Below are 14280 nucleotides of genomic sequence, written 5' to 3'. Positions count from 1 at the left end.
TATCTACATGTTGATAAGGCATTCTGGCCTAATGAAAACAGTCTGGATTTGGAGACAGCCGACCTGTTTGGCTCCTAACTTCTCTATCCATCTTTTGTATGTGGAAGGTCATTTTGCTGGATCTCTCAAGGCTTCAATTTCTTCATCTGTAGAAAGAGTATATTAGGGGTTAGTGTAGTACCGTGGAAAGAACAGTGGATTTGAAGGCAAAGAAAGGCCAGGTTCAAATCCCATCTCTACTACTTTTTGCCTGTGTCTCTTTGGGGCAAGTCACTTAAATTCTCTGAGCCACAGTATCGACATGTGTACAAAGGAAGCATTGGACTAAATGGCCTTTAAAATTATCTCTGAGTCTGTGATCCTAATATCCCATCTATGACCAAATTATCTCAAAGGCCCCATTCCAGTTCTAAACCTGTGATCCTATCAGCCTAACATTTGCATAATGTTTTCACAGTCCAAAGAGCAGTCTGATATAATATTATCTTAGGCTTGGGAGGTGGGTAGTCTAGGTTTCATTACTCCCATTTTACAGAGGAGAAAACCAAGGCTAGATGTCTTGGCAAGTTCACACATGTAGTGGGGTGCAAAAGTGAGATCTAAATCTGCTTTATCAGGGACTCTTCAGGGCCCTTTTTTCTATCCCCACCCGATTTGTTCACTACTACACGTGGGTTTGTTGTTAAGAGCCTTCAGGCAGCTGTGGGTTGAAGATCCCTTTTCCCTATTCAGTTATTTCTCTGATATGTTGATATTCTTCTTATTTCTATGATATGTTGATATTCTTCTAGTGACAGGTGAACATATATACCAGTTCGTGGATTCTATCAAGTATCTGTGGACATCAAGAGACATAGGTAGCATGGTTAGCATGGTGTTATAGGTATGGGATTTGAAGTCAGAGCTAGGTTTGAATCCTTTCTCTTTTGCTATGTGAATAACCTTGGAAAAGTCATGGATCTTTTTCTTTATCTATAGAAGGAGGGAGCTGGACCAGATGATCTCCCTTCCAGCTTCAAATCCTATGAAATTGTTCTAAAGGTATCTAGACTGTGATGAGATTTATAGATGCATGCAATTGACTAGCTGTCCACACTGCTGAGCTTTGATGGTTCTATTGGGTGAATGAATTCTGGGACTGTGGTATAGAGATTGTGAGCCCCCTAGGGCAAGGGCTATATTTTATAGATGGTGCATAGCAATGTGTCCTTTATCAGTGTTCCAAGCAGTAATAGTACCTGTCCAAGGATTAGTTAATGAGAAAGTTCCTTGATCCAGCCAAGCACAGAGCATTACCCAGGTGTTTATGTCTATGAAAACTGAGTGAGGGTTTTTTTTTAAGATATGCTCAGAATTTGAATAGATCTGAATAGGATAGTTGGATTCGAAAGGGGCTACACTTTTTTTTCTTTTTCTTTTTGGTAATTTCAGTAGGAGTCTGATTTCAAAAGAAGAATGATAAAATGGTTCTGAACTTGATACTCCTGATGACATTGTGATTACCCTCTGAGGGTTGTACAGTTTCCAGGTTGATGGACAAACGTAAACTGTCTAACCGTTGTCTAAGTTTTGTAGCCTGGCTGCAAAGCTGTAGTCTCAGGAGAGTTTCCAGTTAGCTTGCTGGGAATGTTGGGTAGGAAAGTCTTGTTATGCCACTATTTTTGTGTAGATTAGTGTTTCTCCTTCAGTTTTGTTGTAGAGGGGTCCAGGAATGATTGAGATTTGAGGCATAAAAGAACTGGAACAGAATTCAATGGAAATGAAGAGCTGCTTCCCAGTAGAGATCTGTCTTTTATTTTCAACTTTGTCATCTAGCACACAGCTCCAGGTGCCATGGGAACAGTCTTGGAGCTGACAGTGCATTAATTTAGAGATGTCTTCAGAATTAGGCAGGACCTGGAAGAAGGCTTATGCCTGGGATTATGGGAGAGAAAAAGTGGGGACCTGTTTATGATGGTAAAGGGAAGGGAAGGATAAAGGACAGTGAAGACAGTACAGCTGTTTGTGGGAGAGAAGTATCAGGATGGGAAAAAACCCACCTTTTCAGGAAAGGCTTTCCTTATATGGAAACAGAACCCTAAAACTGGGGGTAGTTGTAGAAGAGAAGGAAGAAGTAGCAGTCCTCAGCTTAACTTGAATACCATTTATATTCCATAGCTGCACATACAAATATAGACAGATACATGCCTCACTCAGATACTCTTACAGATTTTCTTATTTTTTTCCTCATATGCACACAGTTATACAAATACACTGATCTGCACCTGTATTAACAGGTCAGTATAATGCATAGGACATTGGAATTGTCAAGTTCAGTTTGGATGCTTACTAGCCGTATGACCTTGGGCAAGTCATTGAATCACAGAATTTCATAGGTGGAAAGAACCTCAGACTCCATCTAGTCCAACAGAAGTGGCCACCCAGGGCCCACTTATGGACCTCTAATGGGAGGAAAACCATTTTACCTAGGGATAGCTCTGTCACTTAATCTCTATGAAGCAGGTCCCTCCTCTGATAAATGGGTATAGGAATACTTCCATCAACTACAGTACATGGGGGATTTGTGAGGATCAAATGAGATGATGGATGGATATAAAACTTAATTTAATTCAAATTAATTCACTTTAATTATAAACCTTATGGCGCTATATGCATTTAAGGTTTTATTGTTATTCTTTCTCCTCCTCTTCTTCCTTTCCCATTATATTACCATCATCAGCATAATAGTTGCCAATTATAATAGCATTTTAAAGTTTGCAAAGCACTTAACAAATATTAACTCATTTGATCCTCCTAACAACCCTGTGAGGTAGGGACTATTATTATCCCCATTTTACAGATGAGAGAACTGAAGCAGACAGGTTATATGACTTGTCCAGGGTCACACAGCCAGTTAGTATAGAATTACTGATAGAAGGATCTATGTGTTTTCATAGCTACTCCTAAGTGTTAGACAATAGGGTATAATGGAAAGAGTACTTGGGATTAGAAGGACCCTAGTTCAAATCCTATGTCTGACCTACTCTCTGGAAAACCCTGGGCAGGTCATTTAAGTTCTCTGAGCTTTAGTTCCTATATGAAAAATAGGATTATGACTAGTGCCTGCCTCACAGGACTCTTGTGAGTATGAGAGGAGATAAGGTCAAGTGTTTTGCAAACCTGAAATAGCTAAATAAATGCAAGCTGTTAATATGAACCCACTGAGATACAAACCATCGGACACAGGTATAGGCACATGCATCACTAATGAGAGGCAGAGTAGCTTTAATTCTTCAGGGGCTGAGGTATTCCATGACTTACCACCAAATGAAGGCAAAATGCTGATGTCAGTCAGTCAACATGAGCTGGGCAGAAGACAGTCCCTGTCCTCAAGGAGCTCACAATCTAATGAGGGTGAACAAACATGTACAAACAAGTTAAATACAGGATAAGTAGGAAACATTTAAAAGAGAGAAGACACTGGAATTAAGAAGGGTTGGGAAAGATGCCTTGAAGAAGAGGGATTTTAGGTGGAACTTAAAGGAAGCCCAGGAAGCCAGTACATGGAGATGTGTAGTAAGAACATTCCAAGAATAGGGGACAGCCAGAGATAATGGCTGGAGTGTGATGTAATTGAAGTCAGCCTTTGTTTCAGGGAGAAGCCAGAGGGTCTGGGTTCGAATCCTGTCTCTGGTCCCTTACTACTGGTATGACCATGAACAAGTCCCTTAATCTCCATGAGCCTCTGTTTTCTCCTATATAAATGATGGCATTTGATTGGATGGCCTTCTGGATCTATGATCTTATGGACCTATAAATGTTATGCCCTACCCCTGAGGACGTCTGGCAGATCTTGACTGTTTTAAGGTCTGTGATATTGAATGCTATAGTCATATACTGCAGAGAGAATACTGATGTCCTGGGTGACTTTTTTTGTACATTAGAATGGCTCTGGCATCATTTCAAAGCCATGATTCTGGATTGGGAGTTTTAGTAGAGAATTATAATTGTTATGGAGTCTGTCCTCATACTTAGGGAGTGATGTGATAGGTTCCTTTGACTATCAAGCATCTCCCTCTAGTATTTTTAAGTACTTTGTGCCATTGGATTGTAAATTCCTTGAGGGCAGGGGCTATTTTTGCTTCTTTTCTTTATGCCCAGCACTTAGCACCATGCCTGGAACACAGTAGGCACTTAATAAATGCTTATTGATTGATTCCTTGGTACCCGTGCTAAATAGTTGTTCAGTTATTTCACTCTTGTCCAACTCTTCATTGACCCCGTTTGGGGTTTTCTTGGAAAAAATACTGGAATGGTTTGCCGTTTCCTTCTCCAGCTCATCTTACAGAGGGGAAAACTGAGGCAAACAGGATTTGCCCTGGAATCACACAACTAATTAGGTGTCTGAGGCCAGATTTGAACTCAGGTCTTCCTGACTCCAGGGCCAGTGCTCTATTCACTGTGCCACCTAGCCACCCCAGGGATCTTCCATTCTACTGGGGAAGACAAAATGTACAGATGTACACAAATGATTATTAGGTAGTTTTGTAAGGGAAGCTTGGGAAACCACTGAAAGTATCTATTTAACTGGTGACCTGTGGGAAAGTTGTTTTTACAGGTCACATCCTTTAAAAACAAACACTGTTACAATGACTAGTTCACCATGGTAGGAGGGTCACTTAGCCTGGCCAATGGCTCATTGCAATGGTTTCTTTTGGTGATCCTGACTCAGTTTGTGAAAGTTTTTATCTAGTTAGCCTCCTTAAAAAAAAAAAAAACAAACAACCAAACAAAAGAAAAACACTTGATAGCTGTTTGCATAACACACCTTAAGAGGAAAAAGAAGAAAATAAAGACATTCATTCATATCTTCTGGCTGGCCCTTCACTTTAGCCATCAGTCAGATTGGATAGATAAGAAGTTTGGTTAGCCAGATAATGGTGGATAGCTGTGGGCTCCAGGCTTCATAGGATTAAAAAAAAAAAAAACTTCCTTTTATCAGATAGTCACCCCTTTATCTGGCTGTCCCTGATTTTTTTTTATCAAAGGATTATCAGATTATAGAGAATTTCTTGCTATTTTGTTTCTCTCAGTTCCCTTAGAAACAAGTAGGACTAGAAGGAAAAGTGCCTGGCCCTGTGCTGCTATTCCCCAGGTAGGCTCAGGTTAGGGCCACTGCCATAGAATTAGTCATTCCAGTGATATTCTGGAGTACAGCATGTAGTATAAAGAGCTTCACATTCACAGGATTGCCCTGAGTTCATATCTTGCCTCTGCTACTAGCATTTGACCCTGGACAAATCACCTCATGTCCCTGTGCTTCCTTTCCTTCATCTGTAAAATAAGATTAGACTAAATTATTTCTCGGATTGCTCTCCCGCCCCCCCCTCCCCCCCCACCTCCATCCCATCTCCCTTGCCCAGAATCTCTGATCCTGTGATTTCCCATGGCTTTTGATACTGCCTTTCTCTGCATCCCCAGCTTAACATGGTGTCCAGCACATACTGAAGGCTTATTGATGATTAGGATTTTGCTTGTACAGGACTGCCAGTGGATTCCAATAGATTACAAACTTCTTCCTGGCAGGAGCTGTCTGACTTTGTCTTTTATCTCTAGCATCTAACGTGGTGCCTGGCACAGAGTGGGCATTTAATAAATGCTTGATGCTTGATACACAAAGTCAGAAGGGTTCAATGGGTACGTAGGTAGTAGGTCAGTTGTTATTCTCTTTCTCTTAAAATTACTTTGTACTGTATATATTTCATACATAGATTAAGTGAATAAATGGAAAAGTGGCACCTTACCTTAGGGAGGGAAGGCAAGATGGAAATTCAGTGTTAACCATGGTACAAATAGTTTAAATTACCACTAACTTTTTAAAATTAATTTTTTAAACCTCACTTTGCTATAATCTGCATGACTTTTACAACAAAAAATATAGCTTTCTCTCTATATATATGTATATTCATGTATATATATATATATGTGTGTGTGTATGTATGTATACACACACACACACACACATAGATTTTTTTTTTTATTGCTAGTCCTGTTTGGTACATTGTGACCATTCTTGGGAATGAGGGCAAGTGTTTGGCTGGCAGCAGAGGCTTCGCTGAGGAGCACTGGGATCCCATGGGAAGGAGGGGAAGCCTGCTTATTTATTTACTCTAGCCAACTGAGGGGCCTCCATGGTGGAGGCCCTTTGATCCTCAGTCAGCAGCTGTGACTAGGAGTGCCATTTTCCATCTGTGTTTAATGCACAGGTTGTGACCCCATCTCTCCGTGGGCTTTGCCACAGTGATTGATACCTTTTGTAACCTCCAGATTAGATTACCGCAGGGTGTGCTCAAGGATCCCTGGACGACCACCCAGCACGTTCATCTGGTATTGAACACCCATTTCCCTTAAGTAGTTATAACCACTTGGATCATATTTTTTAAAAAAGAAGGAAAGAAAACATTGACATTTTTCCTGTTTTATTTTCCCTACTTCTGGGTATTTGAGGGTCTCTGAGATCAGCTGGTGTCTTTGGAGAATGACTTTCAGATTTGAATTTATGGGGTTGATAATGCAACCATATTATGTGATATGGGTTTAGAATCCCTTTCCTGTTCCTGCTAGACCAAGATGTAGGGCTGAGAAAAAGCAGTATCTTCCAATGCATGCCATTGGCTGGAGAAGTATAATAGCCATTGATACTTACTTACATAATATTGTAAGGTTTGTCAAGAAGTTCTGCATACATTCTCATGTGATCACCCAGCAACCCTGTGAGATAGATACTGCGCCATCCCCATTTTATGGATGAGAAAAGTGGAGCCCAACAAGGATGGAACCCTTCCATAGTCACACAGGTGTAATAAGTGTCATCAGAAAGAAAATACCACATTAAAAAAAAAACATGGGGAATATAGTGTGGTTTGCCTCCCAGCAGAAGTAATAACATTTTCATAAATCCAGAATGAATTGATGTTAAATTTCAAGTTAGAATTAGGTGATTTCTAAGGTTCCTTCATGTACTAAATCCTGTGATCTTATGATGAGCAAGAGAATAATCCTGAAAGAAATTGTTGTAGCTGATTGTCTTCACACATCTATAACTATAGCTATTGGGCAGCCAGGTGGTGCGGTGGATAGAGCCCCAGGCCTAGAGTCAGTAAGATCTGCGTTCAGATGTGGCCTCAGACACCTATTAGCTGTGTGATCCAAGGCAAGTCACTTAACTCCTGTTCACCTCAGTTCCTCATCTGTAAAATGGGGCCACACTGGAGAAGGAAATGGCAAACCACTTGTGTCCTTGCCAAGAAAGTCCCATGAACAAGTCTATGGGATCAGGAAGAGCTGGACACAACTCAGTCAACAACAACACATCCATGTCTGTATCTATCTCTATATCCATAGTTGTACCTTTTTTTGTTCCTCAGGGAGAGAAATCGAGAGAGACACAAATCCCCCCGAAGTAAAGATGGCAGCCGTTCGGAAAAATCTGTCACCATTCAGGCCCCTCCAGCAGAACCGCTGTTGGGGAATGATTCCACTCGAGCAGAGGAGGTGCAGGTAAGGACAAAAGAAGGAGCAGAACAGAAACGAAAGGGGGAATTCCCCGGCAGAGGCCCGTTTCAGCCCGTCTTTCTCACTTTCAGGGCACTGTCTTTATTACTCCTGTGGTTTTCACATTTATTTTTCTGATACGTTCATTCATCTTTATCTAGCTCTTCCCATTCATTTGGCCTGTCACTCTGTTGGCGCAGTGATTGCTTTCCCTCCAAGTCAGAGGCTACTTCCCCACACTACGTGGTGCTAAGAGATAAGCCAGAATTATTAGGCCTAATCAAAGAAAAGGAACCATTTGGGAGCATTAAAGGAGAGAAATAATTGATTGGAGGCTGTGTTGCCACAGGTGATGAGAAGGGGAACTGGAAAACAAACTGTATAATTGGTCTAAGCTAGTTAGCTTAGAGAAAAGGAGGTTTGAAGGGGACAGGGTAAGCTATCTTATTCTGCCTGGTCTCAAAGAACTGAGCTAGAAACAGTGGGTGCAGTTTGCAGATTTAGCCCTTTTCCCAATTAGAGCTATCCAAAAGGAGAATAAACTGTGTTGGGTGGTAGGGGGTTCTCCAGCACCTCTGTAAGCAGAGGCAGGATGATTACTTGTTGGAGATATTGTTGAGGGAATGCCTATAAACATACAGGTCGGACTAAAATTTCTAAGTCTGAGATTCTGCTATTTGTTTCTTTTTTCTTTTTTTTTTTTTTAAGCAATCAGGTTTAAGTAACTTGCTCAAGGTTACATGGCCAGGTGTTTCTGGGTGGGTGCTAAGTGTCTGAGCCCAGGATTTGATCCCCAGGTCATCCTGACACTGGAGCCTGTGCTCTTACTCGCTGTGCTATGCTACCTGGTCGCACCTATTTGTTTCTTATTAGAACAGTTTTTCTATATAGAAAGAAAAATAACCCTTGAGATTCTGCTTCCTTTAGCAGAGTCATCTTTAAAAAAACATAAGAGACAGAGCACTTCAGTTAGCATTGGGAGGGATTGGAGAAAGTAGTGAAGGCAGCATTCAGAGCCCAGTGTGAGAATCAGTAACAGTAGAATTTGCCATTGCACTCAATGGGAGACTACATCCGTAGATTCACAGTCCCTCCCACCCCCGACTCCCCAGATGGAAATCTGTTAACAAACAGACCACACATAAGCATATGTGTAGTCAGAAACCACCACCCCCTCAAATGAACCATCCAAGGGGTAATACGAACACCCTCAGACATGCAAATCAAACTCCTAAATTGTACACATATGTTTGCCTACAGAGACACGTGCATTTATGTACAGACATATCTCCCAGGATGTTTCCCTGCCTGATATTGTATCATACTAGTGTTATTTATATATTGTGATCAAGCTACATACCCCCTTGGGGCTCTTAGTTCTCAGAAGCACTTCAGAGGGTTGGCAGTTATCTTAGCCAGCTTAAGATCCCATGGCATTAACTTTCCCAAGTGTCAGACTGTGTACTATAACTTCATTCATAGTATTCCAATGAATCTGGCTGTAAAGTTGTTTCTCTGAATATTGTATTGTTGTGGATCTGTGATCCTTTGGCCTCCAAATAGTATTATTAATTAATTAATTAATTAATTAAATTAATTAATTTATTAATGATACTACTTGGAGGCCAAAGGATCACAGATTCAGACTGGAACAAATTGTAGAGATAATCTGATCCATCCCCCACAGGATTAGAAGATGGAAAGTGACTTATCCAGGGTTACACAGTAAATGACAAACTGAGATTTGAACATAGGATCTTGACTTCAGTTTCTCCCTCTAAATCATAAAATAATAGAACATAAATGTGGAGCAAGAAGGAACCTTAGAATTAATTGAGGGTCATGGATTTTTGAGCTGGAATTGACCTCATGGGCAATTTAGTCCAACCCTTTATTTTAAGAAGATACTGAAGCCTAGAAAGTTTAAGTGACTTGCCCAAGGTGACACAGGTAAGTGGGAGAGTTAATGTTTGAATTCAAATCCATTAATTCTAAATCCAACATTCTTTACCCTATATCATGCTTCCTTTTGGAATACACATAGATATTGGCCACTGGCCATATCTCAGGGAGTGGTCAAGGGCCCACTGCTATGTAACAGAGCTACATAGTAGGTTCATGTAGTATGGCTCAAAATTTTTTTAAGTCCCTATAGGCCTTTCCCTCCAATTCTTGAACTGTTAAATGACCCTGAGATTTTTGAGGACTACTCTCTAATTATAGGTTTGTACCAAATTGTTTTTGGAGGGTACCCACTGCTTTCATAGACAGCTAACTTCTAGCAAAAGCTGTGATTCAAGGCATCTTCTGGTCCATTACAGGTCCTTGGCAATTTTTCTTCAGGGTATCTCTTAAGCATACAGGTATGTATGCTGGTGTGGTTATTGTCTAAGCATAAGAACTTGAGGCAACCTTTAGAGTTACCTAGCTCTTATATAATTCACAGATGTATCCATATAGATACATGTAAAACACTTGTTTATCTGTACATATATGTATATATTACACATACATGCATACATGTGTGTGCATATATATTAGATATAAGGTGAGTAGAAAAGAGAGAATTAATGATTTGAGAAGGGTGACAGAACAATGGATACTAGTTATTTTAACTTGTTAAAATATCAACAGTCTTGCTAGGTATGGTCCAAAACATGTAATTATATCTGTAAACACTCACAGTGTTTACACAGAAAAAAAAATAACCTTATATGGCCAGTGAATTTATGTTCTAAATGAATTTGTTATTAAGTTTTGGCCAGATTCTTTTTCTATATGTTATTTTTGAAGTTTAAGAACCAATTTTTCCAGTGGTTCTTAGATCTGGGTCCCCCTTTTGGCTTCTTCTTTTCATAGTTCTTGTACCTTGACACTCAAGTTATCATCTGATCTAAACTTATTTAGTTCATTTGTGACCCAGGTATCACTAGCCCCATGGGACAGTGGGTGCTGCCTCGATTTCATTTGTGTTTTCCCAGGTGACTCAATTATCATGCTTATTATAAGGAAGTAGCTTGGTACAGTGAAAAGAATAGTGGATTTGGAGCAGGGAGCCTTGGATCAAATCCTATCCCTTCTTACCTGTGTAACTTTGGTCGAGTAACTTCCCTACTCTAACCTATAGTCTCCTCATTTGTAAATAAGGGAGATGGATCAGATGGCTTCTATTATTCCTTCAGCTGTAGATCTCTACTTCACTAAGCCCAGGCATCGATCTCATTTGGGCACATTAATCTACTTTGCCTCTGTGAGAGTTTTACAGATTTGTTTGTCTATATAAAACAATGAGGTAAAACTTCCTGGGACATTCAGGTTCGTGCCTGTCAGTGGTTCTAAACGAGTTTCCTGAGTGGTGCAATTATAAGATAGCTAAAGATCTGAACAGTTGACTCAAAATAAATGAATGGTCAAATTACCAAAATAAGAAAGTATTAAGAAAAATAAAAGAAAAATGTGCTAGTTTTCTTTGGTTCATCTTCTGTAGTGCCAATGTAATATTTATAGTGCCCACGATAATGATAAAGACCGTGACTATAAGTTTCACTTGATGTTCAATTGCAAAATATACCAAACTCTCCAGATAGAAGATAGAACTGAAGCATTTATTTAGATACCAGGAAACCAAATCCCAAAACCAGTAAGCCAATTCCATCATAGTACCAAAGATATTCAGAAGCCATAATAGCACTGAGAGTCACAGCATCCTTCAGCCTTCCCACAGACCAATACAAGATCAATATTTACTTACAAACCTCTCTATCTCCTTGCCTGAGTCTTCTTTCTCTCCCACTGAATAGCTAGCTCTGACCAGCTTCCTGTGGGCTCTGCTCCACCCTTTAGCAAATTTCCTCCATCACAGGCTCTGTGTAATTACATTTAACCTATTAGGGGTCAGAGTTTACTTTCAGAGCAGGGGAGTTCTTCAGACTTCCCCCTAGGTCTATTAAGGGGCAGGAAAGATCTTCAAATTCCCATTCCCATTAAACCTTCCCATATCAAGTCAAGCTAACAAGCATTTATCAAGTGCCAACTGTGTGCCAGACACTGGACTGAGTCCTGGGGATACAGGGAAAGGCAAAAACTGTCCCTTTTCTGAAGGAGCTTACAGTCTATTGGGAGACACAAGATGGGAAACAGGACATACAAATAAGCTACAGATCCGGATAAGTAGGTAATCTCAGAGGGAAGCCGTTGTGATGAAGGATGCCTAGGAAAAGGTTATTACAGAAGATGAGACTCTAGCTGAGACTTGAAGGAAGATTGTAGCAGGACTGAGGAGCGAGATCCTTCCAGGCATGAAACAAAGCGAATGAAAATGTCTGGAGTCACGAGATGGGGTGTCCTGTTGGTGTAAGAGTAAGGAGGCCAATGTTAATGTATGGCAGAGGACTTGGAGAAGCATATGTAGGATGTGTATGAGTGGAAGGGTAGCAAGGGGCCAGTTGATGAAGGACTTTAAACGCCAAACAGCAGAGTTTACGTCTGGTTCCAGAAGAAATAGGGAACCATTACTGAATAGGAGCGTGACATGGTCAGACCTCTGCTTTAGGGGGATCAATTTCATAGCTACGTGGAGAATGGACTGGGGGTGGGGGAGACTTGAGACACGGGAGACCAACCGGATGGCTTTTGCCATAGCCCAGATGGAAGGCGATGAGGACATAAACTAGGGTAGGGGCAGTGTCAGAGGAGAGAAGGAGACATATAGGAGTATTGTTACAATGGTAGAAAGGACAGAACTTAATAATAATTGGATACTGGGGCGGGGGGAGTGATGGTAAGAGAGAGTAAGAGTCAAAGATGGCACCTGGATTGCAACCTGGGTGATAGGGAGAATGGTAGAACAGTAACAGGGAAGTTAGGAAGAGAGGTAGGTTTTGGGAGAAGAGAATGGGTTCAATTTTGGACATGTAGAGTTTAAGATGTCTTTGGGATATGTAGTTTGAAATATCAAATTGGAAGTTGGAGATGTGAGCCTGGAGGTCAACAGAGAGATTATGGATGGACAGGTGTTTATAAGAATTATCGGCATAAAGATGATAATTGAATTCATGAGAACTGATGAGATCTCCAAATGAAATAGAGAAGGCAGAAAGAGACCAGGACAAAACCTGGGGAGACATACATGGTTTGCAAAGATATACAGCAAAGGAGATTGTGAAGGAATGGTCAGACAGGAGAGGGTAAACCTAGAGAGAATTGAGAAGAGGGCGATCAGCATTGTCAAAGGCTATAGAGAGGTCATGAAGGATAAAGCCTGACTGAGAAGAGGCCATGAGATTGTCAATTAAGAGATTAGCCATGTGGTGCAGTGTGTAGAGGGCTGGATTTAGAATCAGTCAGACTTGTTCAAATGGGGATGATAATAGCACCTACGTCCCAGGGTTGTTGTGAGGACAAAATGAGACAGAATTTGTAAAGAGCTTAGCTAATCTTAAAGTGCTATATAAAAACTATTTTACATACATACATATATAGTATATATAATTTATTCATGTTTAATTTGTATATATGTAATATAAATATATGTAAACACATACATCCGTACAGCACTCAGTCCGCTACTCCACCCTCTTCTGCCTCTGCACTTACCACAGAACTTGACAATAGTCAGATCAGGAAGGCATCTTCTCAGGGGAACAGGAATTCTGATAAAACCTCTGGTGCACCATTTCCCCTTCAGTTGGGTCCTTTATGACTCAGGGGGACAAGGAAGCCATACTAATAAATCAAGCCTTCATTCCCTGGGCCAGAAAAATCAGTCCAGTCTGCATAAACCAGGTACTGCTCCTACCATACCATAAGATAAAGCATTCAGCCAGAGCATTTGTATTCCATTTTACCTACCCAATCTTACTTACATAGGATTATAGCTCCTGGGCCCTATTTTTTCTTCTTCACAGCTAGTCCTAATGAGTTGTTCTCCGTGGTTTTATAGCTTCTAGAATATTGACAGTTAACTGTAAGAATATCCAGATACCTGGAAGAAGTGACAGCTTTGACACTGTGACTTGGGGAAAACAACTGAAGAATTACAAAACTAGACACAAGAACTAAAGGCACAGTGCTCTAGACCCATTTAATATGAGGGAGAACAATCCCTTTATACTTTAATACCCATTGAAAAGCATCAGTACATTAGAATAAAATAATTGGTATTAATAATGAGCATAGGAAAATAAGATTTAGAGATGGAAATGACCTTAGATATCTTCTTGTCCCAACCCTTCTTTTTTTCTGATTTGGGAACTCGGGCCCCAAGAATGGAATTGACTTGCCCAATGTCATATATACTTCCAGCTAACCCTGAGTCATCAAAAAGATATTGGTATGTTCACTATATTAAGAACCCCTCCCCCTAAAATTTAGTGTTCAAAGATATCATCCTCAAATACATAGCAAGCACTCTTCTATTCCCCCATGATAATGGAGGAATATTTCTGGGTATTCTACTAATGGCTCATTATACCTCCAGACACTTCCTAGTTATTACAAATGACATGCTTGTGGTATAAGGGAAAGACCATTGGCTCCAAGGTCAGAAGACTGAGGTTTAAATCCCTCTTTGGATACTTTATTCCTCTGTGACTTTGAACAAGTAACCTCACTTCCCTGGACCTTAGTTCTCCTCACCTGTAAAATGAGAGATTTGGACTAGATGTCTTCTTCTGAGGTGGATCCTAGCTCAGCAGAATGAATTACGTCCCCAGAGAGCAATGAGCTGCCTCAGAATTGGAGGGCTTT

At 40.5% G+C, this 14280-nt stretch overlaps 1 protein-coding gene across 2 annotated transcripts in view; it reads left to right on the top strand.

Moving 5' to 3' along the window:
- VANGL1 (VANGL planar cell polarity protein 1) overlaps positions 1–14280 on the top strand; it is a 70176-nt gene that overhangs the window by 21786 nt on the left and 34110 nt on the right. For both annotated transcript variants that reach the window (XM_069090271.1, XM_069090272.1), the window contains exon 3: positions 7407–7539. In XM_069090271.1, the coding sequence (XP_068946372.1) occupies positions 7407–7539 (133 nt within the window). The remainder of the gene's footprint in view (positions 1–7406; positions 7540–14280) is intronic.

Source organism: Petaurus breviceps, unplaced genomic scaffold, assembly GCF_028583685.1.
Source record: "Petaurus breviceps papuanus isolate PSGF00001 unplaced genomic scaffold, PetGlider_PUasm1.0 186, whole genome shotgun sequence".
Taxonomy (NCBI): Eukaryota; Metazoa; Chordata; class Mammalia; order Diprotodontia; family Petauridae; genus Petaurus; species Petaurus breviceps.
This window is presented reverse-complemented; position numbering and strand designations above follow the sequence as displayed.